Source organism: Miscanthus floridulus, chromosome 16 (assembly GCF_019320115.1).
Source record: "Miscanthus floridulus cultivar M001 chromosome 16, ASM1932011v1, whole genome shotgun sequence".
In the NCBI taxonomy this organism is placed as follows: Eukaryota; Viridiplantae; Streptophyta; class Magnoliopsida; order Poales; family Poaceae; genus Miscanthus; species Miscanthus floridulus.
In genome coordinates, this window is record NC_089595.1 from 116,953,302 (window position 1) to 116,967,617 (window position 14,316).

At 43.0% G+C, this 14,316-nt stretch overlaps 1 protein-coding gene and 1 long non-coding RNA gene across 2 annotated transcripts; one reads left to right on the plus strand and one right to left on the minus strand.

Annotated features, from left to right (window-relative positions):
• Window positions 1–99: 99 nt before the first annotated feature.
• Window positions 100–2,962, minus strand: LOC136511667 (uncharacterized). The gene is made up of 3 exons (XR_010772795.1): window positions 2,663–2,962; window positions 447–532; window positions 100–310 (listed from the first exon to the last, which is right to left on the minus strand). It is a non-coding gene; the product is annotated as an uncharacterized lncRNA (long non-coding RNA).
• A 1,777-nt stretch (window positions 2,963–4,739) lies between these two features.
• LOC136509860 (uncharacterized) lies at window positions 4,740–5,697 on the plus strand. The gene has a single exon (XM_066504439.1). The coding sequence runs from the start codon at window positions 4,793–4,795 to the stop codon at window positions 5,633–5,635; it is 843 nt and encodes a 280-aa protein (XP_066360536.1). The 5' UTR covers window positions 4,740–4,792; the 3' UTR covers window positions 5,636–5,697.
• The last annotated feature ends 8,619 nt before the right edge of the window (window positions 5,698–14,316 follow it).

A 14,316-nucleotide genomic window follows, 5' to 3' on the forward strand; every position in this document is an offset into this window, starting at 1 on the left:
TGAACAATCAACATAAATCTAAATTTAAAAGCAATTCTAAGCATACAACCAGCATACAGGTTGCATTGTTTTTATATTAATTAGCCTCCCAGCAAAAGCTTTACTATCTGGTACCAAGCGTTTTAGACAAGACAAGGCAATTTAGACAAGACCTGCTTGGCTGTTTAAGATCATGTGACTGAAAATAAATTAATTTGAGTACAATGGACCAAAAAGGAACCTGCATACAGGAGCAACCATCAAACAAAACTCCTGGTGTGTAGATGTTGATAATATGCTTCTGTTCAAATCCAGCACCGCATTGAGGGCACTGGAAATAAAGAACACGATTGGCATGCACAGATAAGTTGAGAATTATCATGGTGTACACAGCTCTGACAGCAATCCAATATAATTCGGAAACTGGAGTAACATGAATGTCGCCTACATAGAAGTATATATGGTACCTTTGCAGTTTGCACTTGTGTTACCGCAAGCACCCAGCCATTTCTCCAGGCACGACCTGCCGTGTACATGTCCACAGGGAATGCAGCTTCATGTATGTAATGGGTAAGTGACAATACAGTGCCAAATTCTCAACAATCATCTATTTCCCAACACAAGATTATATATTTATATCATATATATACTACGAATCAAAATCATGAGAGATGGATATATACGTCAGTTTAGTGACCTGAATCATGACAATCACACAGTTTTGGCCTGGTAATTACATAGTACATATCAAGAATATAAGGCACTACCGGAAACGTCAAATTTGCCGAGTGTTTTTATGTTTGCCGAGTGTATTCTCTCGGGCACTCGGCAAACAAGTTCTTTACCGAGTTCTGCGTTAAAAGCACTCGGCAAAAAAAACTTCGTAAAGAGGGGGGTTTGCCGAGTGTAAAAAAACACTCGGCAAAGAGGGGGTTTGCCGAGTGTTTTTTTTGACACCCGACAAATCAATAAAATCTTTTTTCTAGGAAAGAAGAAGAAAAAATGAAAAAAAAACTCTGCCGAGTGCCCAGATCTAGGACACTCGGCAAAGAAAAAAAAATCTTTTTCTGAGAAAGAAGGAGAAGAAAAAAATAACAAAAAACTTTGCCGAGTGCCTAGATCTAGGACACTCGGCAAAGGGAAAAAAATCTTTTTTCTAGGAAAGAAGCAGAAGAAAAAAAAAACTTTGCCGAGTGTCCAGATCTAGAACACTCGACAAAGGAAAAAAAATCTTTTTCTGAGAAAGCAGGAGAAGAAAAAAAGCTTTGCCGAGTGTCCAGATCTAGGACACTCGGCAAAGAAAAAAATCTTTTTTTCTAGAAAAGGAGAAGAAAAAAAAATGAAAAAAAACTTTGCCAAGTGCTAAGATTTAGGACACTCGGCAAAGAAAAAAAATCATTTTTAACCGGCCCAAGCGGACGCCCCTCCCCCTCCCCCTTCTTGATTTCCCCACAAGCGGCCCGCCTCCTCCCCTTCTTCCCCCGCCGTCGCCCCCCTCCCCTCCCTCTCTTCCCCAGATCCCACGCCCCTCCCCTCCCTCCCCTCCTCCCTCTCCGGTACGCCCGCCCTCCTCCCTCTCCGGCACGCCCCTCCTCCCTCTTGCGAATCCGACGCGCACCCCTCCTCCTCCCTCTCCGGCGCTCCCCCCTCCTCCTTCCTCTCGCGGATCCGACGCGCCCCCCTCCTCCTCCCTCTCCCGGGTCCGGTGCGGCCCCACCCTCCTCCCTCTCCGGCGCGGCCCCGCCCTCCCCTCCTCCCTCTCCCGGATCCGGCGGTGCCGCCCCCCTCTCGGCCCTCCCTCTCCAGATCCGGCGGCGACGGGTGTGGTGGTGGTGGCGGGCGTGGCTGTTGCTGCGGCCTGGGCATGGTGGTGCGGCGTGGTGGGGCCCTCCCTTCTTCCCCGGCGTGGTGGCGGCGGCGTGGATGGTGGTGGCGGTGCTGGTGGTGTGGGCGTGGTGTCGGCGTGCCTTTTTTATATTTTTTTTGAAAAAAAAAGTTTGCCGAGTGTTTTTTTTTTTGCACTCGGCAACTTCTTTGCCGAGTGCCCGACAGAAAACACTCGGCAAACTAGCGTTTGCCGTTAACAAGTTTGCCGAGTGTCGTTTGCCGTGTGTAACACTCGGCAAACCCTTTGCCGAGTGTTTTTGGGACTTCGCCGAGTGCCCTTGGCACTCGGCAAATCTCCTGTATCCGGTAGCGAGGGGTGGAGCCTGATTATCAGATATGATGCTCCACAACCTTGGTGATCACGAATTTTTCATAATTATCAGTGGCGATGCCATGCAGACATGTCCTATGTACTTGTTTTTGTACTATATTATATGAGAAATGTATGTTTCCTATGAAAACTGGAGGGTTCACATATATAGAGGGAAGTATCTCCTCTAAGCAGCTGTGATGCAGAAAGATGAAACTTTACCGTGTATAGTATACGCCCAATCATGAGGATAGACCCCCAATGCATGTAAATCTTTTTTAGTCACCAACATACACATATCATATGTGGCGTAAAAACAAAATTAGATATGTAGCCACGCATACTACCACCAAGTTGCGCAGGAAAGGATTGCGAACCTGCATCTGATTTGGGGTTTTGTTGAGACCTTTTTTTTTTTACGGATAATAACATTCTAATAATGCGATCGCTGATGAGAAATGTACAGGCGCAGGCGAACCCACTCACCAGATGCGATGTGCGCCGCTGCAGGACCAGGGCGCCGTACACACGCAGCAGGTGGACGTGGGCCTCGTCTCCACCGCCACCACGGTGCTCGTAGAAACCCTAGCTCCGCCGAGCACCTCCTGGCCCAACGATTGTCCCGCCTCCTTGGCTACTTGCACATAGATCTCCATTGTCGGCACGTCCGATCCCTCCTTCGTGGGCGGCGACGGCATGGCAGCGGGGGATTGGGAGACGCTGGTCCTGGACGGCGGCACGAGAGTGGAAAAGAAGGGAAGGGGTCACTGTCCAGTCCAAATGTTGGGTTTCGAATATTTAGGGCTTTAGTTTGGATGTCTGTTTTTGGCCAGACATTCATATTTATCTACGAGGGCTTAATTCCCCTAAAAAATCCATGGGGGCTTAATCAGGGGTCCTACTATTATTGCTCTTAGTCTATACTTTATCTTATGTTCATCACTTGTCAAAAAAAAGTCTGGATAGTTAATAATCTAGCCTATTAAGTACTCTTCTAGGAATAGGCGAAAAAGGACATCATAAACATTAGCACATTAGATAAAAAATTGAGTTTACAAACACCGACCTCTCCTCGAGAGATAACAGCAACTTACCCTCCTACTAAGTTAATTTTTTTTAAACCCTCATGAATCAGACTCCGGTCCTTATCGAACAACTTTCGATATTACGGCAATGCAAAGAAAACTTGAGAGTTAGTATTCACAAATTTTGGGGTGTCATGACGGTTTTTAGCCCTTCAATTATTATTAGGAATCATATGCACCATAGAAAAATAAATACTAGAGATTAGAAAGAAGGAAGGTTGTGAACAAAAGTTTAGTGTTAGAGAGGCAAACCCTTATCGTTAGAGGGAAGTCTTAGGGCATTTACGGTGCAGAAACTATCATAATTTCTATGTGCATTAATTATCCTGTCACCTAAGCATTTTGATGTGGTAAGCGATTTAACGAGAAGAGAGAGAGGAGAAAATCATGTATACACGAGAACCAAGACATGAAGACATGTAATATCTAGATGAGAGAGAAAGAAGACATGTACAAAAACAGCATTGTTGTTTATCTTGATAGTTTTTTTTTCAAAATCCAATAACATAGAAAAAATATCATTATAAGTATTCTTTATAAACATATGAGTGGGTGTTGATAAGCATCTTTTATGGTAATAAACAAAGATGGAGTATGACAAGTTAAAGCCAGTCTTAGTGGGAGTTTTATTTACATTTAATAAGCTGTCACATAAGCGCTTTTGATGATATGGCAACGTCTTTAATAGGAGAGAGAAATGAGTTTCATAGGGATAAAACTCTCTTAACACGATTACCAACTCTCCATTAGTCATGAAATTAAATGTCTATGAATCCATGGAATGAAACTCTTTATTAAGAGTGGGTGTTTAACACATATTTTATTTCATTTTATTTTATATGATATAGCAGTCTTGGAAACAACATCATAAATTTCACCATTGAGATTGCCCAAAGAAACAAAACTATAACACAAGTGGAAAAAGAAACAACAAAACTATTACACAAGTGAAAAAATAACCGGGAGAACACAGTTATAATCACTTATGAAGATCAAACAAAAAATCTTGGAACCGTATTTTACTATTAACAGTGAAACATGGGTGCATTTATAATCCAAAAAATTACCAAACTACGTTTCAAAATAATTGGTAATTTTTACTTATAATGTTCACACTTTGTTTGGACATTTCGTATATCCATGGAATTGAGATTGATCGGCGTTTTTATATGCATGGAACTGATGTTGACCGCCGGTATGTGTGAGCCGTAAGCTTCATCTCTTTGGATTTGATGCTGATCCGTTTGAACAAGTGATGACAAACCTAGCAATGACGACGCATCAAGCGCAGGTCCCAACCCCCTCTTGTCAGGGCGGCGGAGACCAGACGCCGCCATGCACGCCGCCACGTACGCAAGCGCCCCCCATCTCTGCACCGCACCCACCTGGCCGCCTCCCCTCGAAGCCGCGCCGCATTAACACACCGATCGCGCAACTGCTTCCTAGCTTCGTTCCGGAGCGCCAGCAAAAACAAAAAAGAAGCGCCTTTGCCCACCGCGGGATCGATCGATCCGGGATCCGGCGGCCGGCCATGGTGAAGCTGGCGACGGCAAGGGAGGCGCGGCTGTACGGGCCGGCGCTGGCGGCGCGGCGGTGGGAGTACATCAACGCGGGGGTGTACGTGTTCGCGGCGCTGCTCCTGGTCCTAGCGGCGGGCGTCGTCCTCGCGGCGGCGGCGCTGTCCGCGTCCGCGGCCAGGGCGGGACTCGCCGTGGCCCTGGCGGCCGCCGCGGCCGTCAACGCTCACGACCTCGCGGCGCACCTCGCCGGCGTCGACTGCCGCGTGGGGCTGGCGAGGTACGACGCCCAGCTCGGCCTCGTGGAGTTCCTCGTGCCGGCCATGCACGCGGCCGGCTGCGCGCTCGCCGTCGTCGGCCTGGCGCTGCTGGTCTCCCACTCCCAGCACCTGAAGGGGAAGGGCGCGGCAGGGCACGGGAGACGGGAGGCGCACGCGGCGATCATGCTGCTCGTCGCGGCGCTGCTGTGGGTGCTGGGCTCGGTGCTCAACTCCTGCCAGGTGTACGAGCGCGCCGACGGCCGCGCGCAGCTGCTGCAGTCGAGCGTGCAGGTGCCTCAGCTCCTGGGGAGCCTGCTGTTCCTGGTCGCCGCGGCGCTGAACCTCCGCGTCGTATCCGGCACCGGCAGCGGCGGCGATGAGCCGGCGTGGCTGTTCCTGGCGGGGAGCGTGCTGTGGCTGGCGGCGGCGCTGCTCAACGTGCTCAAGGTCATCACCATGCACCAAAGCGACGCGCTGCGGCTGGAGAAGCTCCGCGGCGGGGCGCAGGAGTGGCTCAGCCGCGACCGCGAGGGTCGCGTCCCACTCAACTGGGAGGAGGCCGCCAGGAGGCGGGCGCTGCCCACCGAGCTCCGGTGATCCTCGCTCGCAACAACTTTTTCCGCGCTGTAATGTAAAAGAGGGGCGAATCGAAGGGGTAAATAAATTGTTTGGGCTGCAACCCTTCTGGGCCGTTGTTCGGCTTAATGACGGCCTCAACCCCCGGATTGTTGGGCCCAATAGTTGATGGAGCTTACTGTATTCCATTTTCTATGTCCGAGTTTATTATTATTTACCACACACTACCAGACTACCTCCACCATCTTTGTCTTGGATCCTTTCCAAAAAAAAAAAAAAAAACTCTTGGATCACTCATCGGGTGGTCAGTGAAAAGTGAAAACATACGCCTGACAGCGGGGTTGGAGAGTATCAAAACTGCCGTGTTATATAAAATAAAATAAAACATCTACTTTCAATAAAAAGTTTCGTTCTATGATTTTATAGATATTTAATTTCACTACGTAAATATCTGTGCGTCGTAACGGAAACACATAATACCACGATAACGTATGTATGAGCGTGTGTTATACTGTTATCTAAAATAGATACCGCAATCATAATGTTTCAATCAATTTTACATAAGTCTTCACGAAAAATAGATAGTTAAAATATAACTCTAATTTTGAATGCAAAATTGAAACATCAACATCAATTGCCGCGTCACTTCATGCCTACGATACGCAAAAGATAAGCTTGCACTTCTTTAGGAATTAAGTGCTACGGAAGGATAATCATAACAAGTTTGTATTTCACAATACATGTTTTACAATCTATTCTACAATTAAGAATCTTATCTCTAAATAGTTCGACTAAGAGAACGTACTTTGCACAAATACCAAGCTGCAGTTGGTCACCAATCAAATGATGATCCAGAAGATTTCCTAGTTCAAGATGTGGTGTCTGACTTCTCACAGCTGAAACATGCAGATGGCTGAAGCTATAGTTTTATCCTGCATATAAGTTGTTTGCTAATTTTTAAAGTTAAAGTACCATTGATATTCAGAAAAAATATGTATCGACGTGTGATGCATTACCTCTTTTATGGAGTTAGAATCTCTCTATATACGATATTCTTTGTGAATATATCCCTTGTCGCTTTCTTATTTTCATTCCATTTCCCTTTCCATTGTTCACGTCCTTCTCAGCAGCCGGCACAGTTAGGATCCTAATGTTCGATCTTACCGTAGCTCTTGATAGCGCCACATACAATTAGTCGTGCTAGAACACTGGTTCCGGCAAGTATACCCCGACGTTAGGGATAGTCTACCCCTGTGACTTGTTAACGGTCATCGCGAAGCTGAGCCATATAGGGAACCGCTTTCGCTTAAATTGGAAAGGGAACATCTCATCGTCCGACGGGCATAAGGGTATACGAGGCAGAAAAACCTGCTTTCCAACGTGTTGTCCCAACACAATTTCTGCGTCTATGGTATTAATTTGAAACCCTCGTATGATAAGTCTGGTACCATTACAAAGTCCGTTCGCAGGGTCAATGTTCCTAAGCAATATGACCGGACAACCAATCTTCAGCTTCAACACATGTGGAGGTAGACCATTGGGTGTCAAAGTGTTAAGGAATTCCTCAAGGTAGTAGTTGTGCGGATTATCCATCGCAAAGTCAAAACTATGGTACACCATCTCTTTCCCGTGAAAACGACCTATCATTTTCATATTAATCATATCAACCCAGTCGTTCCGCGTAAATAAGATCGCTCGAGGGGTGATATAATCTTTGCCTGACATATTCACATTGAGGTTAGGGAATATGCAGTCAATTAGAGTATTAAGGTCACTATCTTCTCCGGTGGGCGGTATGCATATATCATGAGGAAGACGGATTTCATCATCAACAGTCGCCTCCTCAGATCCTCCACCGACACACAACAAGTATTCTGTAGAGGTTTTTTTACCACGCGGATTGTCTGTCGGGTACACCATCGCGGTGGGTTTGTTTCATCTGCCGGTGAACAATTGGTGTGTAAATTTTTTAGTTGTAGAGAAGAGATTATACATAAAAAGTTGATAATCGTGCTAAGAGAATTTCATCCTCATAAAACTTAATTCTTCCTCCTTCTTAAAAACATTGTCACATCGTAAAAAACGCACCTCGACCCAAATGAAACACTAATAAAACTTCCACCAGCCTAACGGTGGCAGCTGAATAGTCCGTAGATTCTCAGAAAAGATACATGCGGCACGTGTGTGTATGGTCACGACCACGGAGTAGTAGGGTAGAAAGTGTTATTATGAATAGGAGCAATTAGATGATCAATTAAAACAAAATAAAATAAAAAAATTATATATTATATATTTTGTTTTCTTGCTTAATGATTTTTATTTCTATAAATATTTCTTTCATTATTAATTATAAGTCATTTTCTTCTTATTTGTAACTAGCAAATATGCCCGTGCGTTGTAACGGGAGAAAAAAAATTATTAAACATTCATGCAAAATGATAACGTGATGCTTTTATAATTTATTTTATGATGATCGTTTTATCTATAATATAAGTTAATGCTGACAATAAATAACAATGTCTAATTAAACCTGTATCGAATTGAAATACACATTGGCATATTTTTTTTCTTCCATTACAAAGCGCATAATTATTTAGATATAAATATACCATAACTTTACTTTTTTATACTACCCATGTGTTTATCTGACTCTATATTGACCTTTGTGGCTTTTTTGACATATCATATCAACCTCCGTAACTTTTTTTCGATGTGTCAATGATTGGTTTGTCCGCCAATGATTAAGGCGAGAGACATCTCTTGATTTTTCACACAGCAACCCTCATTAGAAATTACATAAATACATTTATTTAGATTTTATTAGACAATAATCTTTCCAAGATTCTGGTTTATGAAATAATTAGTTGTACCATTGACTAATTCATATTTAATAAAAATAAGTTTTATTTTTAATCAAAACTACATGAGATGGTGTAAATCTATCTTCTCAAAACTTAATGCACAAACAAACAGTACTAGAAAAGTAGGGGTTATGTACCGGGACATGCCTTAGGCACAACCAGATAGTGGAAAGTTAGTGAAGGTTTCGGGAACACCGACGATGAGGACATCCTCCTCGTGCTTCTCGGCCACCTCCATGTATTTCGAGTTTGCTTGTGGCATGTTTGAAAGCTCTAGTTTGGTTTTTGGTAAATTGATGAAACCCTAAGTGCTAACCCAGTTTATCAAGTGATCATGATAAAAGCATCTAGGCCTCTAGTTGGGTTTCGGTGATTAATGGCAATACATGATTACTATGACTAACGTGTGTTTTGCAGAGGCAATTAAGTTAGGTCATGGTAATGGAGATCTATTGGGCTATCATGGTGGTCATGCTCCTACGATGGAAATCGTTTTGGTTTTCAAAGGATGGACTAGTTCTAAGTGTCGATTGAAGTTGAAAAGACACTTAGAGTAGTTTAGGACTTTGTTTTTCCTTTGGCCATACTATTAAGGGGGGTATGGATGGGTAGCTTGACCTAGGTGAGTCTAGTGAGTTAGGTGTGGTGCACACTTGCTAAACTTAGCACTAGGTAGCTCCTAAAAAGCCCTTAGATCCATTAGAGCAAACTTCATTCACATATGATCGAGGGTTAGAAGTGAATGGAGGATCAAATACTGACCGGACGCTGGCTTCAGTACGACCGGACACTGGCGCAAAGTCCGATCAGTTCATTTGATCAAGGTGAAGTCATCTAGAAGTGACCGGACGCTGAGAGGTGAAGTGACCGGATGCTGAGTCCTAGTGTCCGGTCGACTCCAGTAAGGTTCCTAAGAGGGAAAATCACGATCGGACGCGTCCGATCACCACTTCAACACTGGAGTTCAGGAAAAACTGATCGGAGCATCCGGTCAATATGACTGAAGCGTCCAATCACCCCACAAAGGCACATAACGGTTCGTTTTTCAACCATGGTTATAAATACTTCCTCTATTCGTGTGTAGGGGTACTTTTGCTCATTCTAATAGCTGAGAAACACCTTTGAGAGTGCCAAGAAGAGCAAGGTCCTAGTGAGGTGATTAAGATTTGAGAATCCCAAAGAGAGCCCTCATTAGTGAGATCAAGAGTAGCAAAGTGTGCATCCACTCTTCTGATTAGGCTTGTCGTGGTCAAGTGAGAGTCCATGCTTGTTACTCTTGGTGATCACCATCACCTAGATGGCTTGGTGGTGATTGGGAGTTTGGTGATCATCCAGCGGAGCTTGTGGATGACTCAACTTAAGTTGTGAGCGGTTGTGGGTGATTCACCGCGATGGAGTATCGAAGAATCAACCCGTAGAGAGCACTTGATCCTTGCACGGATCAAGGGGGAGCTATACCCTTGCATGGGTGCTTCAACGAGGACTAGTGGGGAGTGGTGACTCTCCGATACCTCAGCAAAACATCACCGCGTTCCTCCTTCTCACTTTACTTTGAGCATTTACTTTGAGCAATTCAATTCTTGTTATTTACATTCATAGAATTGTCATACTAGAGTAGGATTGGAACTTAGGCTGCTAAACTTCTATGCGGTAGATCATTAGAAACATTTTCTAGGCACAAGGGGTTAATTGGGCTAAACATATGACTTAATTATTGCAAAGAAATTTAGAATTAGCCCAATTTACCCCCCTCTTGGGCATCTTAATCCTTTCAATTGGTATCGAAGCCTTATGCTCACGTATTTAGACTTAACCACCTAGAGAAAGATGTCTCATGGGGATGGACCTTCTTTTATCTTTGAGAGGAATAATTTTCTATATTGGAAAATCCGTATGGAGGCATATCTAGAAGCTCTAGATGTTGGAATACTTAGAGCCACCTCACAAGGCTTCCCAAAACCTCGGGATGCTACACACCTATAAGACGATGAGGTGAATTATGAAAAATGGAATGCAAAGGCTCGATACACCATCTTTAGAGGCCTTTGCAAAGATGTGTTCAACTAGGTGAGGAACCACAAAGACACTCATGCACTATGGTCGGACGTTTGTGTGCTCCATGAGGGAACAAAGAGTGAGCATGAGGAACGCTATCATCTTATCATGAAAAAACTTAACTCTTTTGAGATACTTCCTAAAGAATGTGCTAATGCAATGTATTCACGCTTGAATGTTCTTATAGAGGAAGTCAATGGGCTTGGACTCACTCAAATGCAACCATCTGATGTTGTAAGAAAGATCTTGAGTGTCCTCTCCATTGACAAATATGGGCATATTATGACCGTGCTTCAACAAGGTGATCTTTCTACCGCTACACCAACACAAATCTTGGGAAAGATCAATGTTCATGAGATATACATGCACATCACACCTCAATATGGCTCATCCTCTACAAAGAAGAAAGAAAAAGATTTAGCATTCAAAGCTAGCCAAGAGAATGGCAAAGCAAGGCTTGAGTATGAGAGCTCAAGTGATGATGAAGTTGATGATGCAAGCCTTGCTCTTATGGTGAAAAGAACCACCAAGATGCTAAAGAAGCTCAATAAGAGTGGCATCAAGTTCAATGGCAAGAAGAAGTTCTTCACAAGCTCTAGAAGGAAGCCAATCTCCGAGATGGATTGCTACAATTGTGGAGAACTTGGTCATCTAGCACATCAATGCACAAAGCCCAAGAAAGACAAGTACAAGAATAAGTACAAGGGCAAGAAAGATGACTCAAGCAATGAAGAAGAAGATGAGAAGAAAAAAAAACAAGCCATACAAGAAGAGAGATGGCAAGAAGGACTTCCACAAGAAGAAGAAAAGTGGAAAGGCATATATCGTCGGTGATTAGCTCACAGACATTGATTCATCTAGTGACTCATCCGATGATGATAGTGACAACGAGAAGGTGGCCACCATTGTTATTGACTCTTCATCATCTTCACTGACACAACCGCCATCATCCCCTACACACATATGCCTTATGGCCAAGGGTGATCGCAAGGTATCAAATGATGATAGTAGTGGTGATGAACATGCTAGCAATGATGATAGCGATAGCGATGATGATGAATATAATCACCTTCTTATGATGATCTTGTTAAATTGATAATTTAATACACTAAGATCATTAGAAAGAGTAGAGCTAAGAATGAAAAACTAGAGGCTAAGAATGATTCACTTTTAGCAAAATGTGATATAGCCGAAAAGGCTAGTGTTGAGCTTAAAAAGCAAATGATGCTATATCATCCAAACTCAAGGAGCTCAAATCTTCTAAGAAAGAGCTTAAAGATAAACATGATAAACTTGAGGGGATGCACAAAGAGCTCATCACTAGCCACAATAGGCTAAAAGAAGAATATACTACTCTTAAGATTAATCATGACAATCTTGTCATTGCTCAAGAATTTATATCCAATGAGCCACATGATGCTACTAACGATGTTGTTAAGATTGATATAGCTACATCATGTGATGATTTGATCATTGAGAGCATTGAGCGAAGTTCTAGTAGCAAGGGCAAGCAAGTGGTTGAGGCTGATGATTATGATGAGTTTGTCAAGCTCAAGAATGACAATGAAAAGCTCAAGAAAGATCTTGAAGAGCTCAAGACCACCAACACCATAATGCTTGAAACTAGTGATCATTATGGTGACTTAATTCTTGAGAATGGGAAGCTCAAGGAAGAGAACAAGAAGCTTAAGCAAGAAAAAAATAATGATGCTCTCAAGGAAGAGAACAAGAAGCTCAAGTTGGAGAAAGAGCATCTCAAGATTGGATTGAGCAAGTTCACAAGAGGCAAGCATCTTCAAAGTGAGCTACTAATAAACACCATCATGAAGATGGATAGAAGTGGCATTGGGTACATGGCAAACAAAGAGAAGAAGGCTCAAGCTCAAGAACAACAAAAGCCAAAGCCAAAGAAGTGTTTTGAGTGTGGACAAGAAGACCACTTTGCCCATGAGTGCCAAACTCCACCACCACAAGCCTTGCCTTCAATGCTCATTACATGCTTAGAAAGAATTCTAGTGGAAAGATGAAAGTCATGTTCTTAGGACCTCCAAACAAGAATAGGCCTAAGAAAATTTGGGTTGCAAAGTCACTTGTTGAGAAGGTGAAGGGCCCTCAACAAGTTTGGGTTCCTAAAGCTTAATCTCTTGTGTGTAGGTGAACTACAAGACCGGCAGAAGTCATTGGGTTATTGATAGTGGCTGCACACAACATATGACCGATGATCCTCGTATGTTCACCTCACTAGATGAAGAAGTATATGGACAAGAAAGAATCACATTTGAAGATAATTCTAAGGGCAAGGTTAAAGGATTGGTCAAAGTGACAATATCAAATGATCATTATATCTCAATTGTGCTCTATGTTGCTTCATTGAGCTTCAACTTGCTATATGTTGGATAATTATGTGATCTTGGCTTCCAATGCTTGTTCACCGAGAAGAAAGTTGTTGTATCTAAGAAGGATGATGATCAAGTGATATTCAAAGGATTTAGATACAACAACCTATACTTAGTAGATTTCACCTCCGAAGATGCTAACTTAAAAATATGCCTATTCACCAAAACAACACTTGGATGGCTATGGCATAGAAGACTTGCTCATATTGGGATGAGCTCACTCAAGAAGCTAATGAAGAATGATTTGGTGAGAGGATTGAAAGATGTGAAGTTTGAGAAGGACAAGCTTTGTAGTGCATGTCAAGCCGGCAAGCAAGTTGCAAATAATCATCGAACAAAAGCTTTTATGTCAACCATAAGAGTGCTAGAACTCCTTCACATGGACTTATTTGGACCAACAACATATAAGAGTTTGGGAGGAAATCTTTATTGTCTTGTGATTGTTGATGACTATTCAAGATACACATGGGTATTTTCTTCCTTCATGACAAATCCAAAGTTGCATCTTGCTTCAAGAAGTTTGCCAAGAGAGCACAAAATGAGTTTAAAGTGAAGCTCAAGAAGATTAGAAGTGACAATGGGCAGGAATTTGACAACACAAACATTGAAGCCTATTGTGATGAAGTTGGGATCAAGCATGAGGTCTCCACAACATATACTCCTCAATAAAATGATGTAGTTGAGAGAAAGAACCAGACATTGATCACTCTTGTAAGAACAATGCTAGATGAGTACAACACCCCCAAAGCTCTATAGGCGGAAGCTATCAACACCATATACTATGCATCCAACCGCCTATTCCTTCAAAAGTTCCTTGGCAAGACACCTTATGAGTTGCTCAATAGAAAGAAGTCGGACGTCTCCTTTCTTTAGGGTGTTTGGTTGCAAATGCTACATCTACAAGAAGCGGCAACACCTAGGGAAGTTTCAAAGACATTGTGATATTGGTTTTCTTGTTGGTTACTCATCAAAGTCTAAAGCATATAGAGTATTTAATTATGCCACTGGCTTAGTTGAAGAAACATATGATGTGGAATTTAATGAATCTAACGGCTCCCAAGGAGCACATGAGAATCTTGATGATGTAGGTGATGAACCATTGAGGGAGGCTATGAAGAACATTCTGGTTGGAGACATCAAGCCTAAAGATGATGAAGATGATGTACAAGTAATTGATCCACCTTCTTCATCAAATGTGCCACAAGATGGTGATAAAGATGGGAGAGTAGAAAATGAAGACACTCATGTCTCCCATGATCAAATGGTGGTACAAGCATAAGATGTTGATGCTCCACAACCTCTTCCTCAAGTGGTCAATAGAAGAAACACACCTCTACTACATGATCATCCACAAGATCTCATCATAGGGAGTTTATCAAAGGGTGTAATG

Coding starts and splice junctions, on each gene's coding strand:
- LOC136509860 (XM_066504439.1), top strand. CDS start 4,793: ATGGTGAAGCTGGCGACGGCAAGGGAGGCGCGGCTGTACGGGCCGGCG.